The sequence below is a fragment of the Physeter macrocephalus genome, chromosome 8, assembly GCF_002837175.3.
Source record: "Physeter macrocephalus isolate SW-GA chromosome 8, ASM283717v5, whole genome shotgun sequence".
In the NCBI taxonomy this organism is placed as follows: domain Eukaryota; kingdom Metazoa; phylum Chordata; class Mammalia; order Artiodactyla; family Physeteridae; genus Physeter; species Physeter macrocephalus.
This window is the reverse complement of record NC_041221.1, coordinates 141502119-141527315: the sequence shown is the minus strand read 5'-3', so window position 1 is coordinate 141527315 and position 25197 is coordinate 141502119. Positions and strand designations below refer to the sequence as shown.

Genomic DNA, 25197 nt, shown 5'->3' with positions numbered 1-25197 from the left:
CCGCCTGCCGATGCAGGGGACACGGGTTCATGCCCCGGTCCGGCAAGATCCCACATGCCGCGGAGCGGCTGGGCCCGTGAGCCATGGCCAGAGCCTGCGCGTCCGGAGCCTGTGCCCCGCAATGGGAGAGACCACAACAGTGAGAGGCCCGCGTACCACAAAAAAAAAAAAAAAAAAAAAAAAAATGTAAGTTTTGTATAAGGAAACCTCTAAGCATAAGCCTGTTACTTCATCAGGTGTGAAACAAAAAACAGCAACTAGTTGAAATGCTGAAGGAAAAATAAGCTGCATTGGGCTTATTGTTTTATGGGAGATGGTTACCTTCCTAAAGGATTCTCTTTTTAAGTTGTAAAATGTAATGCACATAAACAAAAAGTGAACAACAATATGAAATATATACACACAAATACATAAAATACATACAAAAAATGAACTATGAAACTATCAACAAAGCAAAAAACCGTGTAATCACCACACTGTCAAGGAATATCACAATGCCAGCACCTTGGAAGCCTGCCTTACACCTCCTCCCGTAAAGACAAGCTTATCGCCCAGTGTATGAACATTCTTTATACATGTTCCATGTGAGCTTTTAAAGAATGTTTATTCTGCAGTCGTGGAATTCTACATATGTGCATTAGGTCATACTTGCAGATTGAATTGTTCAAATCTGTATCCTACCGTTTTGTTTTCTTGGTGTACTCTGTTTTGGAGATGTACTGAAATCTCTCATGACCCTGGATATACATATTTCTCCTAGTTCAGACAATTTTTGTTTTATAAATTTTGATGCTGTGTGATTAGGTGCATATAAATTTAGATTCTACTGTCTTTCTGGTAAATTGAACTTTTCTAATTAGGAAGTGTTCCTTTATTTTTTCCTAAAGGCTGCTTTGTGTAACATTAGTATAATAACATCAGTCTTCTTTTGGTTAGTGTTCATGTAGAATATCTTTTTCCATTCTTTTGCTTTTAACCTTCCGTCACTTTATTTTCTTTTCACGTTTTGACAAATTTTAAACCTACAGAAACGTTAAAATAATTGGCTGGTAAACATCCATATACCTGTCAACTGAGATTTACCAGTCATTAACATTTTGCTCCATTTGCTTTCTCTTTAAACATACATTTTAAAAAATGAACTTTTTATTTTGGAATAGTTTTAGCTTTATAGAAAAGTTACATCTAATGTATGGAGAGTTCTGGTACACCCTTCGCTCAGTTTCCCCTAATGTTATTATTTTATGTAACCTTGGTTCAGTTGTCAAAACTAAGTAATTAATACTGGTACGCTGCCATTAACTAAAGGCTTCATTAGGATTTCACCAGTTTTTCTTTTTTTAATATGTCTATATTTTTATAAATATTTATTTATCTTTGGCTGTGTTGGATCTTCGTTGCTGCACGCAGGCCTTCTCTAGTTGCGGCTGGCAGGGACTACCCTTTGTTGCGGTGCGCGGGCTTCTCATTGCAGTGGCTTCTCTTGCTGCAGAGCACGGGCTCTAGGCGCTCAGGCTTCAGTAGTTGCGGCACGTGGGCTCTAGGGCGCGGGCTTCAGTAGTTGTGGTGCATGGGCTTAGTTGCTCCGTGGCATGTGAGATCTTCCCAAACCAGGGATAGAATCCGAGTCCCCTGCATTGGCAGGCAGATTCCTAACCACTGCGCCACCAGGGAAGTCCCACCAGTTTTTCCGCTAATGTCTTTTTGCTATTACAGGATCCTATCCACGATACTGCCTTGCGTTTAGAATATAGTTTTTAAAAAATTTGAACCATTTAACAGTAAGTTGCAGACACCATGACAATTCACCTTTCAATACTTTAGCATGTAACCCCTAAGAACTAGGACATTCTCTTGTATAATCAAAAAAAAAAAATATATATATATATATTGCCAAAGAAATGTAACATTGGGCATATATTTTATGTGCCCAGTGTAGTTTAGCAATAATATTAGGTATTTTTTTTTCAAGGTCTATTCAGAGATTAAGCATTTCATTTTGTGGTCATGACTCTTGATCTCCTTCACACTAGAACAGTTTCTCAGCTTTTCTTTTTCATTCTTTCATCACAGTAACATTTTTGATGACTCCATGCCAGTTGCTAGTAAGTTTGCCTCACAATCTGGATTTGTCTGTTTTCTCATGGTTGGATTCAGATTTTAAAATCTTGGCAAGACTACTACAGGGTGATATTTCCCACTGCATCATGTATTGATTATTGTCAGATTCATATATTGTTGGTGTGTTCCCATTACTGATGATACTAAGTTTGATCACTTGGTTAAAGTAGTATCTTCAGATTTCTCCATTGAATAAGCAATCTTTCCCTTTTGTAATTAGTAAGTAGCCTGTAAGGTGATATTTTAAAATTTGTGTGAATATCCTGTTTACCAGCAAACTTTCAGGAAATGGTAGCATTCATCGATCATCTTTCTGCCAGTAACCACACTGGTAGTTGTAATAAGGTGAGTTCTTAATTTTATCATTTCTTCTACATGTATTATCATTCTTCTGTAAAGAAGAGGTTTCCCCTTTGCTTCCATTTTTTGCCTTTCACCATTCTTTACAAACCACTATGGACTGATGGGTTCTTTTTTTCATATATGCTATAATCTATTACCATTGTTATACTTTGCTCAGATTTTCTGGAGTTATCCAGTGGGAGCCCCATTCAAGCTAGTTCCTGTGTCCTTTTGCTATCTCCCCATCAGTCTTGGAATATTTCTTTGCTTAATGGCACAACAAGCAGTTTCCTGTTCACCTTGTATTTTCTTGTCCCCAGAACAGGAATCAGTTTTTTCTCCAAGGACCTCTGCTTCATTTTAATGGAGAGTGGTATTAAGAAAGCAAGATCTGGGTGTTTTGTGTGCTCATTGCTACTAAGTTGTGGGGTTTTTTTAGGCTTTTCCAACAGGCAGAGCTAAGAAATATGTATATATAAAAATCATAATTTTATCTAATACCACAATTCTTTCTTGCATTTTCCCTGAAAATATTTGTATCTTTCTTCTCACACAGTGAAAATTCTGGTTCCCAAGAACCTCAGTATATTTACTTATTTGCTCTGTTAATAATTGCAGACTTGCCAATCCAGTGCTACTATGAACAACAAATTTACTAAGTAGAGTTCGATATATATTTTTTGAAAAACAAAAACATATTTGCAGTTCTTTGTGTCCTTAAGGTGTTTCTCACTAAGGGAAATAGTCAAAGCACTGTGTTTAAATGTTACTTGAATGAATTCCTTTTCATTGTGGTTTTAATATAAAGTCATTTGTTTCTCTTTCTTGTTCAATTTTATGGAGTTTTCCCCTTTTTATTTATTTTTTGAATAAGTAAAGTACTTACACTGTTTGAAAGTCAAAACTACATCCATTGAGAATTTTTACTCTCTTGCACCACATTCCCATGTTCTATAGCTAACCATTTCGCTAGTTTCTAGATTATCTTTCCTGTGTCTCTTTTTCTGAAAATAAGCAAATATTTATTTATATGTACTTTACTTCCTCCTTTCTCATGTAAAAAGTAGATGTTATAGATAATTATTTTATACCTTGCTTTTTTAAGTTAACTTTATTTTTTGATAAATATATGTATATATTTATTTTTTTACTTTAGTTCATGGAGATCTCTTTCTTTGTCCTCCTTTTCCTCCCTTGCCCCCTTCTGTCCCTCCTCTTCTCTCCTCTGTGTTATACTTTTGTAAAGGTGTACCATAACTCATTCAATTAGTTTCCTATGGATGGGCATTTAGGTGTTTCTAAGTTTCTGATATTTTATAGAACCTGTATAGAATTATATAGTGAGTAACTTTGTGGATATGTGGTTTTGTATTTGTGGAAGTGTATCTTAAGAGTAAATTTATGGAAGTTGGCTTGTAGGTCCAAGGGTAAATGCATATATAGTTTTGTTAGCAGATAATCTGGGTAAAAAAGCATATTAGGCAGAGGGTACAGCAGGTGTAAAAGCTCTGAGGCAGGGATGTGTAGCTGGTGTCCTGAAGGGGTAGCAAAGAGGCCACATGAAGAAACAGGTCTAGGGCTTCCCTGGTGGCGCAGTGGTTGAGAGTCCGCCTGCCGATGCGGGGGATACGGGTTCGTGCCCTGGTCCGGGAGGATCCCACATGCCGCGGAGCGGCTGGGCCCGTAGGCCATGGCCGCTGAGCCTGCGCGTCCGGGGCCTGTGCTCCGCAACGGGAGAGGCCACGACAGTGAGAGGCCCGCGTACCGCAAAAAAAAAAAAAAAAAAAAAAGAGGTCTAGAGAGGACAAGTGACCTGTCCAGATCCTATACGTCAGTGGCAGAGCTGTGTTAGAGCCCTGGCTTCCATAGCTCCAGTCCATTGCAGCATACTTATTAAACAAGGAATGCGTGCATGGGAAACAAAAATGTATTTGACCAAGGCCAGCGATGTCAGGGCTGTTAGGTCAGAAGTGGGAGAAGTTTCTATGGACTTGAGTCAGATAAGACTTCACAGATGAGGTGCGACGTGAAGGATGATTAGGATTGGAGTAGCAGCTAGGAGAGCAGGGCTGCATTCCAAGCTTTTAGAACCAGGTGTGGATAAGGACTAGGAGGTGAAAGCAAATGCATGGCTTGTTTGGGAGATAATGCCAGGAATGGAATGTTTATCTTGGAGGAATGAGAGAGAAATTGGAAACAGGTAAGTAAATTGGGCCTCATACAATTCTTGGATTCCAGGCAGAAATTTGAAGTTGATTTAATTACCTAGAGAGTCACTGCAGATTTTTAGGTGGGAATGAGATGATATGTTCCTTCATGTCTTTTATAGTTTGTGGTAGTTTTGTCTTTCTGTTTTTTGCTTGAAAAAAGTCATTCTGATGACTGATTACTAGATACTTATTTGCCTGGCTCAGGTTAGTTCTCAATGTTAGCTGATATTTTGTTATGCTGTTTTCTCTCCTTAATATCTTTGGACATAACTTCACATCTGTATTAGAAAATACTTAGATGCCACCCAAGACTTACAGCATCAATTAAGTTTTCTAACTGCTCACTGCTGTCCTTAAAGCTTAATTGATTATAAGATAGGAAACCCCCCACCCCCACCCCGCCACACACACACACACACATGAAAAACAAACAGGATAGGACACGATCCTTACTCCTAAGGGCTGCATTTTCACTTTGGAGGACTAAGTGGTGATTTGTTGTATCCCTTGTTTTCCTTATACTGGAGTTAGGTCTAGAGCTGTGCTGTCCAATAATTTAGCCACTAACCACATGGGTCTGTAGAGGACTTGAAATGTGAGCAGTCTGCATGGACGTGTGCTGTAAAAGCGTAGAATACACTTCAGATTTCAAAGACTTATGACAAAGAGAACGTAAAATACCTCAATAATTTTATGTTGATTACATGCTGAAATAATATTTTGAATAAATTGGATTAAATAAATATTTTAAAGTTAATTTTGTCGCTTTCTTTTTACTTTTTAAAAAGTAGCTACTGGAAAATTTTAAATTGCATATGTGACTCGCATTTTATTTCTGTTGGACAGCATGGTCTACAGACAAAGAGATTTAGGTTAAACATTACTTCCTGTTGTACCATATCAAGAGATATGTAATATCAGTTTGTCCCACTCTTAGTGATGCTAAATTTGATAATTTCTCAAGCTCTTCCTTTTAAAGATACATTTTGATCACTTGCAGAACTTTCCATTATAAAGATACATATTTTTAATCACTTTCAGAGTTTTTGTTGTAAAGATATATTTAAAAAAAACACTCTCAGGACTTTCCCATTGTAAAGATACATTTTGAGTATTTCTCCAGAGTTAAGATCCATTATTTCTTTTACAATTAGAAATCTGTAGAGTGATGTTTTGGCACCTTGCAAATGTCCTGTTCCCAATTTTTTACCTAATGGTTTTATTACCCCCGATCCTTTCCTGAATAAATTATGGTGGAGTCTGTGCAAAATGGTGATTTTCTAATGCCAAAATTATTACCAAACCAGACTTGGGTTTGCTTACCTGCTGCACAGCAAAGCCAAGCTACTGACACTGGGTTGTGGTGAAGGAAAGTGCAGCATTTATTTGTGGGGTGCCAAGCAAGGATAATGGACAGGCAGCTTGTGCTCAAAAGACCGGAACTCCCTGATGGCTTTCAAGTACGAGTTTTTAAAGGCAACATTTGGGGTGAGGGTTGTAGCTCCTGGACTTTCTTCTGATTGGTTGGTGTTGAGGTAACAGGCTAATGTTTTGGAAATCTTAATCATCAACTTTCTGGTTCCAGCTACTCTGAGGTTTCTGTGCTTATGGTCAGCATATCGTCACCATCTTCTACCAGGTTGGGGGTCTTAGTTTCTGCAGAACAACTCGAAGATATGCATCAGATTGTGTGTATATCCCTTTAGGAGGAGCTCGGCCTCTGTTTTATTGCTGAACTATTTGCTTTTCCTTTATTTTTGCATTCCCTCACTTCCCTAATTAGTAATTGCCTTAATCTTAGCCCTTTAGAATTTAGGGGGAAGGCCTAGGAGACTAAAGCCATTCTCTACAAATAAGAAACAGGGAACATGGAGGGACTTTTGTACCTGAGAGGGCCCTGCAAGGTCCTGCTCGATTTCAATCTCCCCTTTTCTTTGGTACTACTCAGTCCTGAGGGGAAGAGGGGCTGGACAAAAAGAGAAAGTTTTGGATAGAGTGGTTAATCATAAACTCAGTAGGGGACTCTGTTTCAGGGGACTGGGTTTCAGTTACCATTTCTTTTCCATAAATAGTTGTCATTCTTCTATAAAGAAGAACATTTCTTTTTCTTCTTTCTCTTTTTCATTTATTTTTAGGTGAAAGAGCTGTGTGGCATGTGGATTGGTCACTTCATACAATAGATGTTTGATTAGAAAAGTTGGCACAAATGAAATTTTAAAATACGGAATCAGCTTACATGTGCAATGGTTGCTCATTCTTCAAAGGAATCTTATTGTAAATCTTTTTGCAAAGCTAGTAATCACTTAATTTCTGTTATTCTTATAAACTTGAATTTTCATATATAGCACATTTATGCAACAAATTATTGAGTGCTTATTAACAGTGTTTCAAACACTGTGTTAAGCACTTGGAATAGAGTGGTGAGCAGAAGAAACATGGCTGTCCTTCATGTAGGATGCATCCTTACAGTTAAGAAGACAGTGAGAGTTGTCCAAAACCTAGTGAGTGAAGGCAATTATGAAGCTGTATCTGAAGGATCTTGATTTGGGAGGTATTATATAGGCTTTTGCTAACAACCTGGTTCAAGTAAATGCTTTGAAGTTCAGAACCCTAAACAATCGTTCTCTGTAGGTCTGATGAGAATATATAGTAGAGATGGCAATTTCTGCCTGTTGTCTTTCTAGTATAAATAACATTGAATTTTTATTGCAGACCCCTCCCCTCAATGTGCAATTTTCTCTAATTTTTTTCCTCTAGGAACACTTTCCTAGTATTTCTGGTGTCTGTGCCTCTATAAGACATGCTCTAGAGGCATACTTCAGAGGTTCCTAAGACCCTGAAGATTCAGAGCAGTAGGGAGGCGGTCACCAGCCAAGCCCTGCTTTGTTCACCAGATTCCATTTGGGCTGTGTAGGGAAGAAGCAGCACCACTTTCCTGGCATGCTCAATGAAGTCCGTGGAAGAGTAGGAGATTTCTAGAAGTTGTAAAAATCCTTAGAGACTTGGGACAACTTAGCATAGCTTAAACTTTGGGAAACCATCTTTTAGTAGGTGGTTTCAAGCACCGATATCTGTGCTGCAAGACCTTTCTTTCTGTCTCTGTTTTTCAGGTTATTTGTGGGACTCATACCCTCTTGCTGAATTGGACCAGCAGTCCTGGGGATGATGAGAGGCCCCCAGTACTTCTCAGTTACAAGGCATGGTGGAAATCTGTAGCCTTTTGCGTCCCCTAAGGAAAGGTCAAGTGACACTTGGCTAGATAAATGTTTGCTAGAGTTATCTCTTAAAGCAAAAGGATTTTTCCACCAAAGAGAAATTTTCTTTTTATTTAGCTTACACTATATCTTCAGCAGTATCTCCCTTCAGGTTAGTAAGATGGACATGCCCACAGTTAACTGTGTACCTGTCTTTAAGGAAATAAGATGTCTGCCAGTTACACTGCTATGACCTCAGGTTCTAGAATATCAAGGCAACATTCTTTAGATGTTTCATTTTGGACTGAACCTAAGTTTAGAATCAGTCAGCTTATTGTTGAAGGGGAAAGGATATCCCAAGTGACAAGAAAATACTTATTAACTATGAATTGGTTTGGAAATTACTTCTCTAAGTTTCCTGAGGATATTTCCTTTCTCAACACACACTCACCTCTGTTGCTTTCACTCGTATCATCTGAAGATGAACAACATTTTATTTCCAGCTTGAGGTAGGGAGTAGGGTGATTTTACCCCCAGCTTTTGCTCTTTGGTTGGAATATCAAATCAATCTCTTCTTATAAGGAGCCAGGAAAAAGAAAAATGGGCTCAGGAAGAAAGCTGCTATCATTTCCCATGTGTACTTGAAAAGGAGGCAACTGATTATTTCCTTCTGGCCTTGCTTGGCTGGTGAAAAGAGAAGAGCTGGCTTGGATGGAAAGGTGTCTCTATTCTTAACTGAAAATGTTGCACCCTGACCAAGTGAAACTTTATTTCTGGTGGCTGCCATTAATTTCCACCCTTTTGAAATCAAAACTCAAGAGTTTTGACTTCAGTTGAGAGTTTGAAATGGTTAATCAAGGAGGCCTCAGTGGAAGGCAGAACAAACTCTTAGTACTGCAAGTTTCTTTAAGGTAGAGGGTGACATGAAACCCCCCAGGCTGAAGTACCAGGTGTGTGGGAACATGCAGTGGGGAATGTGTTTAGCTGCTAGAAGAGGTGAAGGTTAGAGTAAGGCTGAAAAGGGGCAAGGCTGTGTGTCTCATCTGTCTCAACGCTGTTGTTTGGTATGAGCTGATAACTAGAATGACTGCAGTCAGTCCTCTGCCTCCCACCAGTTGAAGCCTCTCTCTGCTTCTCTCCTTTATGGTGACCAACCCTCTTGGTTTGTCTGGGACTGTTCTGATTTTAACACTGAAAGTTTTCCATCCTGGAAAAACCCTTAGGCCAGGGCAAACTGGGATTATTAGTCACCCTGATTGAATTTTAAGGTATTTGGGTAGCCCATATGACAACTGAGAAACTGCCCCCAATCTCCTCCGTCTGTTCTTCGTTTCTCAGAAAAGTGTTCAGGATGCCCTAGGGTATGTGCAAGATCCTTAATTTAAATAATAACAGTAGCTGCCATCAACTGCATGCCTACTATATGCCAAGTACATAATCTTGTTTAATCCTCAGGGTGACTATGGAGGTATATATATAGTTTAAATCCAATTTTATGGAAGAGGAGACCAAAGCTGAGGACTGGGACAAGTTGTATTTTACAGGGTCAAACAACTAGAATGCAGCTGAGCCACATTTGTGCTTTAGTGTGCCTGAATCGAAGCTCTGTCCTCTTTACACTAAATGAAGAACTTGCTGAATTTGATGGCAAATGAATGGATAGCTACTCTGGTTTAGAAACTGTGTGACCATCAGCTTCACCCACTGCTTCCAAACTCATTCTTATTACTGGTAGTGTAAGATTCTATCTATCTAGAGTAATATACAGAGCTAAAAGCTTTGTAGGAAGCTGCAATAGCTACTTTAGTCTGACACCTGTAGCAGCCCCTGAATAATTTCAGTTCTTAAAGGAACTACTAAGTGCCTGGCACATAGCAGGTACTCGGTGAAGGGTAGCTATTCTTAATATTTTAATTTTGACACATAAGCTATAATCTTGAACTGAAGTGTTTTAGCTAATGAATGTCAATTCAAACATTTTAATATGAAAATCACCAACGATTCAGAGTATTAAGGAAAGAAAACAATACAGTTCTTGAGTTCAAAATTAGGCAAACACACACACACAAAAACCCCTTTTTTTTCCCCACCAAGGAAAAGCTACCCTCTTAGTTATTTGATTTGCAATAGCTAGAGGACAGGCTTCCTTGCCATAATAGGTGTTACACATATAATGCTGAGGTAGAAGCAGAAAATTCTCTTCTAGGGCTCCAGGCTATAAGTGTGTTTCAGGGGAAAATCTAATCTAGGGGCTCAGCCCTAAGAAACTCCTTTACTAAAATTGCTGGAAACTCTTAGTGTAATAATGGAAATCCCAACTTGCAGGGATCACGTTGAGAGGTAAATGCCCTGGGTTGTGTGGAGGCACGCAAGATTTTAGGCTACTCTCAATAAAAACTCTTGATGTTTTTATGTAATCAGTTCACACCTGAGAGTTGTGCCTTTACTAGAGAATGAAACATGGTTAAGGTCACATAATCTGTAGCTAGATTTGAGGAGGACTCAAATATAATGGAAGAGATGTGTGAATTGAGTTTAATCCAATTCAACAGTTGTTGTGCACCCACTAGTTTTCAAGGAGTTCACTGGATTCTGGGGATACAGGGAGAAGCAGCAGGTGCCCCCTGACCTCAAGGAGTTCACATGGAAGTAGAGGAGATAAGATATGTATAGAGGTAGTTTCTTCAGGACCAATCTGAAGTCTTCATAGGTGTCTTAGTCTGCTCAGAATTTCATAACAAAATACCACAGACTGTGTAGCTTACAGAACAGATACTTATTTTCTCACAGTTCTGGAGGCTAGAAGTCCAAAATCAGGGTGCCATCATGGTCCGGTTCTGGTGAGGACTCTTCTTGGTTTGCAGCCTTCTCTCTGAGTGCTTACATGGCCTTTCCCTTTTTATAAGGCCAGCAGTCCTATCGGATCAGGATTCTACCCCTATTCTTTATTTAACCTTAATTATCTCCTTGAAGCCCTACCTCCAAATACAGTCACATTGGAAGCTAGATCTTCAACATACGAATTTGGGGAGACACAATTCAATCCATAGCAGTAAGCTTTAGCCCACATCATAGCAAATATATTAACATGTACCCATACCTATGTTATATCCTTTTTTTTCCTGTATACTAAGTGAAAGGATTTTTATAATTTTGCTTTTGAAATTATTTGGCTTTGAGTAATTTAATTTATGATTAGCTGCTGCTTCTCAGCAGTCATTCATTCTTGGTTTTTTGTTTTTATTTTTGCAAAATGAGAGAATTGTAATTTGTTCTCAAATGTAATAAAATATGTGTGAATTCCAAATTGGACATTCATGTGACAGGTATCTTGCTAGGTTTTTGTGTTTAATTGAGCATTAACTAATTTCTACTTTGCAGTTTTTATATTTTGTAGCCAATACTTTTTTCCAGGTCTCAAACACTTTTTTGTTAGGTTCTTGAGAAGCTTGTTAGACCCTACATATTGTCTATAATGCCGAATGGATAAAAGGGTGGGGATGTTTCATAGTTCTACTTTCACACTTCTAGATAGGTCACTCCCAACCCTACTTGCTCTTCCAAGCTCTTGTGCAGCATTCCCAGCTGTTGGCTGGGATACCCCTCATGTCTCACTGGCACTGTAGATTGGCTGTGCTCCCAGCATTCTCTTCCCTTCTGCCTTACCTCCTATTCTATTTTCCTTGCCATCTCTGTTACACTGACATCGCCACCTACCTGGTAGGAGACGCAGAAGCCCTTGCAGTGATCATCAGTGGTCTCCAAGTCCACCTGTATCAGGTTTCAGGCTGTTATCAGGATGACTATGTGGGTGTTGCCTGGGAACTTTATTATGGACACTGATTTCTATACCTCATCCCTGGAGTCCTGTACAGTGGTCTGGGGTGAGGCTTGGGAATTTGTTTTTTTAACAAGCTAATGTGCTGTCCGGTTTGGGAGGGTGTGAGTAGTATTGGTGGAATGAAAAAGAGATGTGATCTTAATAACAAGAACAGTGCTCCCCATATTATGATAACTTGAAATCCCATTGGATTTAATGTCCCAAATCAGAGGTTCTCAAAGGGCTCTGCAGCTGTTTCCAAGATGCCCACAGGGTGTTGCCTTAAGGATGCTCAGGAGTATTCTACTCTGACCTCTAGGTTTTGTGTCCCAGGTGTCCCAGGTGCAGAACTTTGGTGACTATTACTGTAACAACAGCTGTTACAGGAAGAAATTCTGCTGTCTTTTTATTTTCTCTCAAGTATGAGGCAAGCTCTTTATTTCCTCATAACACATCAGAGACCAGGTACAAAACTCTTAATGAAGCTTGCTAAAAGGTAGCCCCAAATGGAATAACTGCTACTATGTACAGGCTCAGACTCATTCTCATTCTCGGGCCCCTCTATCCCACTCTTTTTTTTTTTTTTTTTAGCGGTATGCGGGCCTCTCACTGTTGTGGCCTCTCCCGTTGTGGAGCACAGGCTCCGGATGCACAGGCCCAGCGGCCATGGCTCACGGGCCCAGCCGCTCCGCGGCATGTGGGATCTTCCCAAACCGGGGCACGAACCCCTGTCCCCTGCATCAGCAGGCGGACTGTCAACCACTGCGCCACCAGGGAAGCCCTCTATCCCACTCTTGACCTGCCCCTTCCATGAGGCTAGTTAACAGCTTACCCTTCACTGTAGGACTCACTCCAGGTATCCCCATGGTAGGTATTCAGGCAAAACTAACTTTCAGCCCCAGAAAGAGAAGGAAGTTTTTTTCTCACCTCACATTTGAAGCCCATCCCCTGGGCCTGTATTTCTATTTAAGAATGACTGAGTGGAATATCTATGCCCTTCAGGGAAAATCCAAACCAGAGTTGTACTATGTGGCTGCACGAGGACAACCATATAGTAGTTTGATATCAAGATATATTCTGAAGTCTGGGTTATTCATTTAAATGATACTACCTGTTCCACTTCAGTAGCCTCGTCCAGATTTAGATGTACCATTCAGTCCAATTCCTTATTTGTCTTTTCAACAAAGTTTCAAAATCCTTGCATACAGCCTCACTGAGGGTCACATTGTTACACATGCTGTGTGCACAATAAACAAATTACCTGTCCTTCAGTCCACATAATAACCCTGTGAGGTAGTTTTTTCATCTTAAATTTGAACAAACAAAACAGAGAGGTTAAGCTACCTAACCAAGGTCAGGCTTCCAGGAAGTGGCATGCTGGGGCTTGAACTGAGGACTCTTGGTTCCAAATTTGTGAATTTATTATTAAACATTGAGAAACACTGAGGAAGTAGACTGTACATTGAGTCTGAGTGACAGAACTTGGAATAATAATGCCACTAATAGAAATGGGGCAAAAAATCAGAGGAGGAGGTACAATGGAGGAGGAGGGAGGGAGATGGTGAAGTCAGCTTGGGCTATGAAATAAGAGCCACTGGGCATCGCTGGGTCCCTATCTCTTTATCACTGTGTCTTGACTTGATGATTATCCTTCTGAACCATCTTCTTTGTTTCCAAGTTAATCACCATCCTTGACTCTGCAGGAGCCATGCACCAGCCCAGGCTGTGGTGAAGCAGCCTGTCCGGGGAGCCAGTGGCAAGACCACAATCACAACGATTGTCCAGACTGGTGGGAACTGGAGCACCGGCCTCTTCAGTGTCTGCAGAGATAGGAGAATTTGTATGTTTTTTCTCTTCCTTCAAGTTCTCGTTTACTATTTTCTTTCCTAAGACACCAGTCGGTAGAAAAGCCGCGTCAGGCACAAGGACAGAAATTAAATGGTTTCAGACTAACTAGACTAATATTCTAGTGACTCAAATACACTCCTTGGCAGGAAGGATCTTGCTTTTCAGGGATGTGGATGTTTTTATAAAATAAGTGGTGACTTCAAAGAGTTTTTTAAATGACAAAATCCATTGCACATAAAGATGCACAAAATGGGCTCCCTTATCTGCAGCTGATGGAGTATAAATTGGTACAAGCTTCCCAGTGAATGGTTAGTAACACCTATAAAAAGGACCTCAAGTGTTATGTAGCCTTCGACCCAGTAATTACAGTTTTAGGCATTTAGTCGAAGGAAATAAATCATGTACAAAGATTTAGCAGCATCATTAAATGTTGCAGCATTGGTTATTGTAGCAACAATCTGGAACAACCTAAATGTTCAATGGGGGCTTCAATACAATGAATTATTATACAGCCATGAAAATCATGTTGTAGAATAATACTTCCTGAGATGGAAAAATGTTGCAATACAATTTTAAGTTAAAGAATCAGATTGTAAAACCATGTACATTAGACATTAATTTGGGGGAATATTTAGAAAAATATCTGGAAGGATATAAATACAAATGTTTACAGCAAGCCTCTCCAGATGGTATGCTAATGAATAATTTTTCTTTTTGCTTATCTCTAGTATTTCTGTGAGAAAAGTGTAGTACTTTCCTCACAGGATAGTGAGGAAGACCAATCATTGAATAAGACCAATCATAAAAAGAAGCTCCCTTTGTATTTTTTTAAATTAATTTTTATTGGAGTATAGTTGTTTTACAATGTTGTGTTAGTTTCTGCTGTATAGCAAAGTGAATCAGCTACACGTGTACATGTATCCCCTCTTTTCTGGATTTCCTTTCCATTTAGGTCACTGCAGGGCATTGAGTAGAGTTCCCCATGCTATACAGTAGGTTCTCATTAGTTATCTATTTTATACATAGTATCAATAGTGTATATATGTCAATCCCAGTCTCCCAATTCATCCTTTCCCCCCTCCCCGCCTTGTATACATACGTCCATTCTCTATGTCTGTGTCTCTATTTCTGCTTTGCAAATAAATTCATCTGTATCGTTTTTCTAGATTCCACATATAAGCGATGTTATATGATATTTGTTTTTCTGACTTCACTCTGTATGAGTCTCTAGGTCTATGCACGTCTCTGCAAATTGCACAATTTTTGTTCCTTTTTATGGCTGAGTAATATTCCAATGTATATATGTACCACATCTTCTTTATCCATTCTTCTGTTGATGAACATTTAGGTTGAATAGCTCCCTTTGTTGATTGAAATCTTTTCAGACACTGGTTTAGATGTAAAGAAGTACCAACAACACTGTCCTCTAGCTGCATGATTTTCTGCTGTGTTTGAAGTTCAAAGCACATTGATTCTATTTTTACCTTAGGACATTCTGACCCATCTCTGGTACCACATGTTAGTATCCTTTTCCAGGACCTGATGTTCTTGCCCTAGGGAGTAACTCGATCACAGAATCTTTTTTCTTTTTCTTTTTTGCCGGGAGGTGGGGGGCTGTCCTTTTTGATGGATGAGGGCCAGTCTCTTAAGTTCAACAGACTCTGGATCTGCTATTTTTGAAGAATATGGCTCCCCCACCCTTTAGAGGGTCTGGCAAGACCTGAATTTATCCTAAAGCCTCACAAGATGGATCAACCAGAGAGCTCTGAGCTGCTACCTGATCCACGTCCTTATTCAGCTGAGTCTTGCTGAGGCAAAAACTCTAACAAAATTTTTGGTGCTCTGATCATCCAACCCTGAGCCTTCACTGTTTGCCTGGGCCTCACAGAGAAGAGACTGTCCAGCACCAAACACTACCCTCCATCGCTGTCCCTTTGACCATCTGACCCAGAGCTCAGCAGATTTCTTCCTGCCGCAGCTACCCATGTGTACTTCTGACCAGACAATTATGGCAGCTGTTCTCTGAATCACTCAGGATTCTTCCTGGTTCTTGTCCACATTCTCTGACTTTAGTTGTCACCCAGTACTGTGGTACAGAGAAGGCAGAATAGCTACATGGAGATGTGGAGACCTAGCCCCAGTTTGGGAAGTGGACCATTTTCCTTTCATAGCTTATTGTTGTTGATTGGAGGGGTGAGGGTATCAATGCATTTCCAAGTAGAGCAAAGCCTGGAACATAATGTAGTGGTTAGGAGAGCACATTTGTATTGGATATAGAACTTGCCTTGAATCTTAGCTCTGCCTCTTACTGGCCATTTGACCTTGAACAAATTCTCAGGGCCTTCATTTTTCCAGCTCTGAAATGGGGGCAAATAAAGGTGCCCACCTTAAAGATTGTCAAGATTAAAGCAGATAATGCATAGAACCCACCTTAGAACACTGGTTTGGAACATAACTGGATTAGAGTTTTTGTTGGTTGCATGCTATATTGGGTTAAATAGTGTCCCCTCAAAATTCATGTCCACCGGGAGCCTCTGAATGCAACCTTATTTGGAAATAGGTTCTTTGCATTGTTGTTAAGTTACAAAGAGGTTATAGTGGATTAGGGTGGGCCTTAAGCCAGTGGCTGGTGTTCTTGTTAAGAAGAGGGAAATTTGGACACACACACAGAAAAGACGGCCATGTGAAGACAGGCACAAATTAGAATAATGCATCTATAAGCCATGGAATGCCAAGGATTGCCAGCAACCACCAAAAATTTGGAGAGAGACATGGAACAGACTTTCCCCCAGAGCTTCCAGAAGGGCCAACACGCCAATTTCAGACTTCTAGCCTCCAGAATTCTCCAATGAGAGAATACTTTCTATTGTTTTAAGATGTCCAGTTTGTGGTATTTTGTTTTGTCAGCCCTAGGAAATTAATACACAAGCAAACATAGGATTTCATTAGAAGGTTATGGGGTTGCTCACAAAATCAGGAAATCAACTAAAAGCTAAGCTTAGGAGGGACAAGATGCATTATCAGGAGATAGCTGAAAGTCTGGTCAACTCCAAACATATTAATCCTTTTGCTTTCGTGTCTGAGAATTGCTGTTTCAGCAATGGAGCCCAATGTGCCTAGCCTAGGTCATGACTGCTGCTTGACTAGGCCAGGGCATTTTGAATGACAGTTCTCTTATTTCCCACAATAGGGAAGGGATAAATTCCTAAATTTACTATTGGGGTGTGTTACTGTGAAAATTCCAACAAGTATACAATAATGCACTTCGTAAATCTTTTTTTTTTTTGCGGTACGCGGGCCTCTCACTGTTGTGGCCTCTCCCGTTGCGGAGCACAGGCTCTGGACGCGCAGGCTCAGCGGCCGTGGCTCACGGGCGCAGCCGCTCGGCGGCATGTGGGACCTTCCCGAACCGGGGCACGAACCCGTATCCCCTGCATCGGCAGGCGGACTCTCAACCACTGTGCCACCAGGGAAGCCCCAAGTAAATCTTAGGTATTAATGTTATTGTTGTTATAAATTTTTATTTTCCAGAATGTTGAGAGCAAAGAGTAGAATCAGGAGACTTAGATTGGTTGCTGCCCAATCCCAAGAGTACCTAACAAGTTGACCAAAGAAAGGATCACATGCCACCCCCTCAGCCTTAAACATTGTTTCACTGCTTCGTTCTGCGCTTCACCCCCATCAGTGTTCAGGAGACCAACCACACGGGTCTTCTGGGTCCCTGCTTGTCCGTTGGAGAGCCCATTCTATGGGCAAGAAGGAATGACGTGGAGAATACAATATTCTTTACAGCTGGACGTGATCTGTGGAGGAGAAGCCATGGATATACAGTACCGGGTGATCTCGAATGTACTGTGTCCTAATTGTTGTTCCCTGGATGGGCCTCCATTCTGTGACTGCTCATAGTATCTCTAAGCTAATGATCTCACAAGAAAAAATTTATAGGCAGTATCAATTTATACACTGGTGATCTGCACCATGATTCCCAGGATGCAGCTGGAGTATGAGTGCTATGAGTCTTGGGTTTTTTTCCTTCCTTGTTTAAAAGGGCTACTTCATCCACAAAGTTTTATTTTAAGCAAATCACTGTGACAATAGTTGTGATAAACTTGGAAACAAAAGGGACATCTTCTTTCCATGACTTTGTTTCACGTCAGATTCCCATTTTGGGATAGTTTACCATTAAATGTTGAGAATTACTGCTACAATTTGTCATCCATTAAGCAAAGGGTACATTATGAAGAGTGATAATTTCCATTTATTTTTGACATTTTGCTTCTTCATGTAATTGCACTTCTGTTTTTTAAACTGCCACCCTCTTCCCACCTCTGTGCTTTCATCTGAATTCACACTGCCCTGGGATGAGAAATGGGTGCTTTTGTGTCCTTTGAGGATGTGGTTTCTGAAAGCTCAGATGTGAAGCTGAAGCGGAGGTGAAATAAGTGGCTGTGGAATGGCCTTGTGGGTGAAAGGCTGGCTGTTCCAGCTGGGGATGTTTGTGATGTTGCCCCAGAGGAGGTTTATGTGGAAGGTGTAATCAACACTGGTTTGTAATTCAGCCAGCCTTTACTGAGTTCCTACCTATGTATGGTCATGTGATAGGCACTACAGATATAATAGTGACTAAGACAGAGACGGTCTCTGAGAGGACATAGGCAATAAGCAAATAGACAGAATAATTGCAGTGGTGCTGAGTGCCGTGGAGGAAATAAACAAGGTGTTTTGAAAGGAAATTACAGGGGGCAAAGGATGGCCTCTCTGAGGAACTGACTTAAGCTGATACCTGAGAGATGGGAAAGAACCAGCCACTAAAATCACCTTTCCTGTGGAGGCACCACAAGCACCAGGCCGTAAAGGGCTTTGTGTGGACGAGGAGCCATCAGAGGCCCAATGTGGGTAGGGCGAAGAAGTCCAAGTGTTTCTTTGGTTTTCTGGAAGAGGAAGGAGGCATGAAAAGGCCTCAGACTGGGATTCGTGTCCTTGAACTGTATCTTGGGTAAACTGTACACTGTACACTGCAGTCTGAAAGCAGGGACCACTGGTCCTGCTTACTGGTCTTGCCCAGCGGAGCACCTGACCAATAGAAGGCGCTTATGAATATTTCCTGAACGACACATCTATGGATGAATTTTAACCTGTATTCTCACTTGCTTCCTTCTTTCCTGCACTTCATTGAAACAATCATAAAGACTTAGATTCAGAAGGGATATTGGGGTCAGCTGGTCTGACCCCTCACCAGCTTGTCTAAGTCCCCTCCGTAGCAAGCCTGGTAAGGACCTGACAGCCTTGGCTTTCTGAACATTTCCGGGGAGGAGGGCTCCTTTCCCTTGGAGCCATCTTAGTGCTTTAAAAAAAAAAAAAAGATTTTTAATAGGTTACCAGGTTCGTAATGCAAAATTCAAAAGTACCTACCCCTTAGGTATATGAAAAGCAGCAACACCATCCTTGCTCTCCTGCCCTGCCCAGTTCTCCTCAGAGGCCACCACTCTTACCTGAGCCCCAATATAGTCTATTGCTTATAAATATATAAAAAAATTTAGTGAAAATAGATTAATCTTTTTATTATAAAGGTATCATATAATCATGGTAAAAAAGAAAAATGCAAAAGGCTATAAAAGAAGAAAGCAGTATCCTGTAATCCCAGCTGTCGGAGATATACATTGTTAATATTTTGGTATCTATCCTTCTAGATATTTTCTGTATATGTGGTATATATAATTGACACAAATAATAGAATTGTAAACACACACAGTTCTGCATCTTTATTTTGTTTTAATTTAACAATATAGGTGACCATATTGTGCAGACCATATCAGCACTTCTGAAGCTAATATTTTAAATTGCTGCATAGATTCCACTGTATGAATGTACCATAATTTATTTATCCAAAAATTCTTATTAGTGGATCTTTATGTGGTTTCCAGACTTTTTGCTATTCAAACCAATGCTTTGTGAGTATTCTTGTATAGGTGCCATTTTGTATGTGCGTGTGTTATCTGTTGGATAATTGCTGAGGGGTAAACCTACTGGTCAGATAGTACGTATCTTTTTAAATCTTGATAGATGTTGCCAAATGGCTCTCTCCATTTAGGAGTTGTACTAATTTACACTCCCACCCACAATGTATGAGCATGCCCCATTCCTTATTTATTTATTTATTTATTTATTTATTTATTTATTTATTTATTTATTCTTGGCTGAGTTGGGTCTTCATTGCTGCACGTGGGCTTTTCTCTAGTTGCAGTGAGTGGGGGCTACTCTTCGTTGTGGTGCACGGGCTTCTCATTGTAGTGGCTTCTCTTGTTGAAGAGCATGGGCTCTAGGCGTGCGGGCTTCAGTAGTTGTGGCTCACGGGCTTTAGAGTGCAGGCTCAGTAGTTGTGGTGCACGGGCTTAGTTGCTCCGCAGCATGAGGGATCTTCCTGGACCAGAGCTCGAACCCGTGTCCCCTGTATTGGCAGGCGGAATCTTAACCACTGTGCCACCAGGGAAGCCCTCCATTCCTTTTTTAAGCATCTCTTATTGTTAGATTCTGCCTTTTTGTGCTAAATGATCTGAAATGTGCCTTGCTGCAATTTCCACCCACCTTTCCTACTTCTGTTCTCTGGGGCTCCACACTGTGGTTTTTTGTAGCCTTCTTCTTTTTATCTCGACTCCCCCTGTGAGTTAGAGGGATGAATAATGAACCACATTCCATGCTTGAGGGTGGAGTTCATGTTAGAGAATAGGCCAGGGATGTTTAGACTGTGGGAGCTGACATGACCACCAGGCCTTTGGACATAAGAGGAAGAGGCTGAATTTATGGCATGGATCTCTCTTGAGCCTGAGCTTCTTTTTTAAAAAAAAGTACACACACACACACACATACACACACACACATACATACACATTCATGCGCACACACATACTTGCATATATATATATATTTTTTTTTACTTCACAAATAACACATGAATATGTTCACTTTATTAAAGAAATGAAATATTACAGAAAAGAGAACCATGTCACTCTTTTTTATTAAATCAATTTGGAGTGTTTTCTTCCAGATCATTTTCTCTGTATTTACGTATGCATCTATTAGTAACATATACTATTGCTTCGTAACTTTTTAAACAAAGCGTAAATGGTATTATGCTGTAATATCACTATGCAATTTGATTTTTTTAACTCAAAATATGTCTTAGAGATTTATCTCTGTTGGTACTTACTTGATCTTTCACTGCGTTCTTAATTATTCCCTAGTATGATCTGCACCATCATGGTTTATTTACACATTCGTCTATTAATGTACTCTTGTTTTAAATTTGAAGCCACAAATGATGCTGCAGTGGATATCCTTGTACTGGCCTCTTTGTGTGCATGTGTAAGCATTACTCTAGGGTAGATGCTAACAAGTGGAGTTACTGATTCCCAGAGTATTAAAAATTTTATGAGGTTCAGCCAAGTTGCTTTCCAAAGTGACTGTGCCAATTTCCATCTCCATCAGTGTATGGAACACCTATTTCTCTGTGGTGCCCCACAGCATTTGACATGCTCTAAAAACCTTAGAGTGTGGCCAGCCCTGAACCAAGATGGCAGAGTAAAAGGATGTGCTCTCACTCCCTCTTGTGAGAAAACCAGAATCACACCTAGCTGCTGGACAATCATCTACAGGAAGTCACTGGAACTCACCAAAAAAGATACCCCACATCCAAAGACAAAGGAGAAACCACAATGAGACAGTAGGAGGGGTGCAATCACAGTAAAATCAAATCCCATAACTGGTGGGTGGGTGACTCACAGACTGGAGAACACTTATACCATAGAAGTCCACTCACTGGAGTGAAGGTTCTGAGCCCCACATCAGGCTTCCGAACCTGGGGGTCTGGCAATGGGAGGAGGAATTCCTAGACAATCAGACTTTGAAGGCTAGTGAGATTTGAGTGCAGGACTTTGACAGGACTGGGGGAAACAGAGACTCCACTCTTGGAGGGCACACACAAAGTAGTGTGCGCATTGGGACCCAGGGGAAGGAGCAGTGACCCCAGGGGAGACTGAACCAGACCTACCTGGTAGTGTTGGAGGGTCTCCTGCAGAGGCGGGGGTGGGTTTGGCTCACCATGGGGACAAGGACACTGACAGCAGAAGTTCTGGGAAGTACTCCTTGGTGTGATCCCTCCCAGAGTCTGCCATTAGCCCCACCAAAGAGCGCAGGTAGGCTCCAGTGTTGGGTTACCTCAGCCAAACAACCAACAGGGAGGGAACCCAGTCCCACCCATCAGGAGCCAAGTGGATTAAAGTTTTACTGAGCTCTGCCCACCAGAACAACAGTCAGCTCTACCCACCACCAGTCCCTCCCATCAGGAAACTTGCACAAGCCTCTTAGGTAGCCTCATCCACCAGAGTGCAGACAGCAGAAGCAAGAAGAACTACAATCCTGCAGCCTGCAGAACAAAAACCACATTCACAGAAAGACAGACAAGATGAAAGGCAGAGGGCTATGTACCAGATGAAGGAACAAGATAAAACCCCAGAAAAACAACTAAATGAAGGAGAGATAGGAAACCTTCCAGAAAAAGAATTCAGAATAATGATAGTGAAGATGATCCAGGACCTCGGAAAAAGAATGGAGGCAAAGATTGAGAAGATGCAAGAAATGTTTAACAAAGACCTAGAAGAATTAAAGAACAAACAAACAGAGAAGAACAACATAATAACTGAAAAGAAAAGTACACTAGAAGGAATCAATAGCAGAATAACTGAGGCAGAAGAACGGATAAGTGACTGGGAAGACAGAATGGTGGAATTCACCACTGTGGAACAGAATAAAGATAAAAGAATGAAAAGAAATGAAGACAGCCTGAGAGACCTCTGGGACAACATTAAACACAACACCATTCACATTATAGGGGTCCCAGAAGGAGAAGAGAGAGACAAAGGACCCGAAAAATATTTGAAGAGGTTATAGTTGAAACCTTCCCTAACATGGGAAAGTAAATAGCCACCAAAGTCCAGGAAGTGCAGAGAGTCCCATACAGGATAAACCCAAGGAGAAACATGTCGAGACACATAATAATCAAATTGGCAAACATTAAAGACAAAGAAAAATTATTGAAAGCACCAAGGGAAAAACGACAACATACAAGGGAACTCCCATAAGGTTAACACCTGATTTATCAGCAGAAACTCTACAAGCCAGAAGGGAGTGGATTGATATACTTAAAGTGATGAAAGGGAAGAACCTACAACCAGGATTACGCTACCCAGCAAGGATCTCATTCAGATTCGATGGAGAAATCAAAATCTTTACAGACAAGCAAAAGCTAAGAGAATGCAGCACCACCAGCTCTACAACAAATGCTAAAGGAACTTCTCTAAGTGGGAAACACAAGAGAAGAAAAGGACCTACAAAAACAAACCCAAAATAATTAAGAAAATGGTCATAGGAACATACATATCAAAAATTACCTTAAACGTGAATGGATTAAATGCTCTAACCAAAAGACACAGGCTTGCTGAATAGATACAAAAAAAAGACCCACATATATGCTGTCTACAAGAGACCCACTTGAGACCTAGGGACACAAACAGACTGAAAAGGAGGGGATGGAAAAGATATTCTATGCAAATGAAAATCAAAACAAAGCTGGAGTAGCAATACTCATATCAGATAAAATAGACTTTAAAATAAACAATGTTACAAGAGACAAGAAAAGACACTAGATAATGATGAAGGGATCAAATACATAAGGCAACTGCTAACAGCTCTAAAAGAGGAAATTGACAGTAACACAATAATAGTGGGGGACTTTAACACCTCACTTACACCAATGGACAGATCATCCAAAATGAAAATAAATAAAGAAACAGAAGCTTTAAATGACACAATAGACCAGGTAGATTTAATTGATATTTATAGGACATTCCATCCAAAAACAGCAGATTACACTTTCTTCTCAAGTGCACACAGAACATTCTCCAGGATAGATCACATCTTGGGTCACAAATCAAGCCTCAGTAAATTTAAGAAAATTTGAAATCATATCAAGCATCTTTTCTGACCACAACGCTATTAGATTAGAAATGAATTACAGGGAAAAAAACCGTAAAAAACACAAAACATGGAGGCTAAGCAATAGTTACTAAATAACCAAGAGATCACTGAAGAAATCAAAGAGGAAACCAAAAAATACCTAGAGACAAATGACAATGAAAACATGATGATCCAAAACCTATGGGATGCAGCAAAAGCAGTTCTAAGAGGGCAGTTTATAGCTATACAAGCCTACCTCAAGAAACAAGAAGAATCTCAAATAAGCAATCTAACCTTACACCTAAAGGAACTAAAGAAGAACAAACAAAACCCAAAGTTAGCAGAAGGAAGGAAATCATAAAGATCAGAGCAGAGGAGCTTCCCTGATGGCACAGTGGTTGGGAGTCTGCCTGCCAATGCAGGGGATACGGGTTCGTGCCCCAGTCTGGGAGGATCTCACATGCCGCGGAGCGGTTGGGCCCGTGAGCCATGGCCGCTGAGCCTGCGCGTCCAGAGCCTGTGCTCCACAACGGGAAAGGCCACAATGGTGAGAAGCCCGTGTACCGCAAAAAAAAAAAAAAAAAGTTACCAAATCCCTGATAAAGACTACCTAATTCTAAACTTTCATGGAGAAGAGCTAACACCCATCCTTCTCAAACTCTTCCAAAAAATTGCAGAGGAAGGAACACTCCCAAACTCATTCTATGAGGCCACCATCACCCTGAGATCAAAAGCAGACAAAGATAGTACAAAAAAAGAAAATTACAGACCAATATCACTAATGAATATAGATGCAAAAATCCTCGCCAAATACTAGCAAACAGAATCCAGCAACACATTAAAAGGATCATACACCATGATCAAGTGGGATTTATCCCAGGGATGCAAGGATTCTGCAATATACACAAATCAATCAAGGTGATACACCATATTAAGAAATTGAAGAAGAAAAACCATATGATTATTTCAATAGATGCAAAAAAAGCTTTTGACAAAGTTTAACACCCATTTGTAATAAAAACCCTGCAGAAAGTGGGCATAGTGGGAACCTACCTCAACATAATAAAGGCTATATATGACAAACCCACAGCAAACATCATTCTCAATGGTGAAAAACAAAGCATTTCCTCTATGATCAGGAACAAGACAAGGACGTCCACTCTCACCACTATTATTCAACATAATTTTGGAAGATGACATGATACTATACATAGAGAATCCTAAAGATGCCACCAGAAAACTACTAGAGCTAATCAATGAATTTGGTAAAGTTGCAGGATACAAAATTAATGCACAGAAATCTCTTGCATTCCTACACACTAATCATGAAAAATCTGAAAGAGAAATTAAGGAAACACTCCCATTTACCATTGCAACAAAAAGAATAAAATACCTAGGAGTAAACCTACGTAGGGAGACAATAGACCTGTATGCAGAAAATTATAAGACACTGATGAAAGAAGTTAAAGATAATACCAACAAATGGAGAGATATACCATGTTCTTGAATTGGAAGAATCAGCATTGTAAAAAGGACTATACTACCCAAAGCAATCTACAGATTCAATGCAATCCCTGTCAAATTACCAATGGCATTTTTTACATAACTAGAAAAAAAAATCTTAAAATGTGTATGGAGACACAAAAGACCC

The 25197-nt window shown here is 40.3% G+C and overlaps 1 protein-coding gene across 1 annotated transcript in view; it reads left to right on the top strand.

Annotated features, from left to right (window-relative positions):
* Positions 1-8251: 8251 nt before the first annotated feature.
* PLAC8L1 (PLAC8 like 1) overlaps positions 8252-25197 on the top strand; it is a 24395-nt gene continuing 7449 nt past the window's right edge. Inside the window, exons 1-2 of the mRNA XM_024124825.2 lie at positions 8252-8376; positions 13391-13527. Of these exons, the coding sequence (XP_023980593.1) occupies positions 8252-8376; positions 13391-13527 (262 nt within the window). The remainder of the gene's footprint in view (positions 8377-13390; positions 13528-25197) is intronic.